Here is a 2187-nt window from a genome sequence, read left to right as displayed (position 1 = left end):
AATCTTCCTCCCTGCTCCTCCCCCTCAGCCTTTCCACTAGTCTGTTTTTTGTCTTCTGGAAGACCCAGCAAGCTGAACACAAACCAGCATCAACAGTCTTTGTAAAGAAACTTGGAAAATTTAACTACACTGTTACATTTCTATGTTATTTGCTACATGGGAATTTTTTAACCCGTTTTTGAAGAGCGATGCACTCTTCACTACAGGATGTCTTCACTTCCCTGCCCACGTGCCACTTCAAAGAAGTGTTCAAGTCCCACCTAACCCCTGTCCTGCCCCGTTTCATCTTCCCGTCAGTTACAAGATGGTAGCGTTCGAACACTGGCGATCGTGGGATCCTCTCGCCTCCAGAAACAGGGTTTCTGTCCATTAGATTCACTGCATTTCTCATCCAGGTCTGTAGCAACATTGCCAGCATTGTTAATATGTAGGAATTGGGCAGGCGCCTCTCTGAGGTTTGTGTGTCGGGGAGGCTGGGACTGGCCAGGAGGAACGTGCCCACATGCGGCTGCGCCTTGAGTGAGTGTCTCCAGGTATGCTGCTTGGGGTTCTTACCCAGCCCTGACAATTTGTCTAAGTGTTCAGTAATTATGGCTATGTTGTCAGTGATCCATCTGTGAGCTATGCAGGTGGGCAGTGAGAAAGATGCGGCGGTTTTAGTGTTTAAAAGGGTTGGGGGGGGGTTCTTCTCCTTTTTTTAATCTGTCTTTTATGCATGTAAGTAATCAACCTGGTTGACTGTGCTAATGGTAGGAATGGAGGGTGCCCGAGCAGGAGGAATAAAGCCCTGCTGCTTGGATAGTGAGAAATCTGAACGGCTGCTGGTTCAAGGTGGGGGATCGGTGAGGAGTGGTTATGCCTCGGTGTCTTGTGTCTGGGATGAGGGGAGAAAGCTCCTGTAGCCAACTCGAGCAACCCACAGCTTTCCACCCCTCTAGTTACCCATGTCCTTCCCTGGGTGAGCAGAAAGCTCTGGCCAGTTCCCCTAGCAGTCACTAGTTGAGGCCAGAAACTTTTATAGCGACCTGGGGATTGTTTTTAACAGTAGTTCTTTGGTTGTGGTGGGGGAGGCGTGTTCGTGGCCCTGCTGCTGGGCAAAAAGCGTCTGGGCTGAAGGTGGGGAGGCATGAGCTGGAGCGTGCCCAGGCAGGAGACCTGGTGGTGTGAGCGAGCAGGTGTATCTGAAGATTAATATCGAAGAAAAAATGATTTGTAAATGCTCCGTAAAGTAATATGTGGTTAATGTAACTTGTGAAGAATAAAATATTTGGACACTTTCTTTGTTATCCCTCTTGCCCGTGTGCCTGGGGCTGGCTCGAGTGTGCCGTGGGCTGCAGTGCCAGTTCCCAGCGCTGCTGATGGCAGAGCCTTGTGCGGGGCCAGGGCTCTGCTCCCTCAGGGCTGTGGCTGCTGTGAGGCACAACCTGCAGCCGGGTCTTGTCCTCCTCTTCCAGTTTTCTTGTTATTTCCTGTGGGAATGCTGCTCCCGTGTATTTCTGCAGCCCTGAACTGGCAACTCTCCTTGGCTGCCTCCTCCTGCTCCCTTTTAACATCTCTCCAGCTGTTTTCTGTACCCCAGCAAAAGGAGATGGTTTGGGACTGTAGGACAGCGTGGAACAAAAGAGCTTGGGAATTATTGAAAAGAAGGAAACCGCAGGGATTTTTCTTCCTTTTTTCAGATCATTTGGGGGCTGTTCCCCTCTCTCCTTACCCTCCTTGCTCTGCTGTGGCTGTTTCCTCAGCTCTCTTGAGCGTTTTCTTTTTTACGCCACAGAGCTCGATGTACTCCTGCCCCGTAAGGCCGGGCCCAGTCCTTGGGGGAGGAGGAAGGAGCAGGATCAGGGGTTTTGGTGATGTTGCCTCCGCCTCCCCCCAGCCCCCCCGTGCCTGCAGCTGAACACAAAAGCGGGGAGCTGGCAGCCTGCTTTTGGCAGAGCCCCTTTCCTTCCAGCCTCTTGCATTTCCTGACTCCCCTGGGGAGCTGGCAGCCCAAAAAATTGATTTTTTTATTTTTTTTAATTTTTTCTTTTTTTTTTTAGGTTCATTTCGCCCCCCCTGCGGCCTTCTCCAGCCAAGCACTCTGTGCTATTTTGGCTGCATTCATGCATTTCTTTAGCCAAAAGCCTGCAGCGTAGGGAGCGTGCGGCGGGGCTGCGGCCCCGGACCCCCTCCCCCGGCGTTTTCCCG

At 51.7% G+C, this 2187-nt stretch overlaps 1 protein-coding gene across 1 annotated transcript in view; it reads left to right on the top strand.

Annotated features, from left to right (window-relative positions):
• SGTA (small glutamine rich tetratricopeptide repeat containing alpha) overlaps positions 1-2172 on the top strand; it is a 10398-nt gene extending 8226 nt beyond the window's left edge. The window contains exon 11 of the mRNA XM_035900975.1: positions 2040-2172. Coding sequence (XP_035756868.1) covers positions 2040-2135 — 96 coding nt within the window. The 3' untranslated portion in view covers positions 2136-2172. The remainder of the gene's footprint in view (positions 1-2039) is intronic.
• The last annotated feature ends 15 nt before the right edge of the window (positions 2173-2187 follow it).

The sequence above is a fragment of the Egretta garzetta genome, unplaced genomic scaffold (genome assembly GCF_000687185.1).
Source record: "Egretta garzetta isolate BGI_Z169 unplaced genomic scaffold, ASM68718v1 scaffold968, whole genome shotgun sequence".
NCBI classification, from domain to species: Eukaryota; Metazoa; Chordata; class Aves; order Pelecaniformes; family Ardeidae; genus Egretta; species Egretta garzetta.
This window is presented reverse-complemented; position numbering and strand designations above follow the sequence as displayed.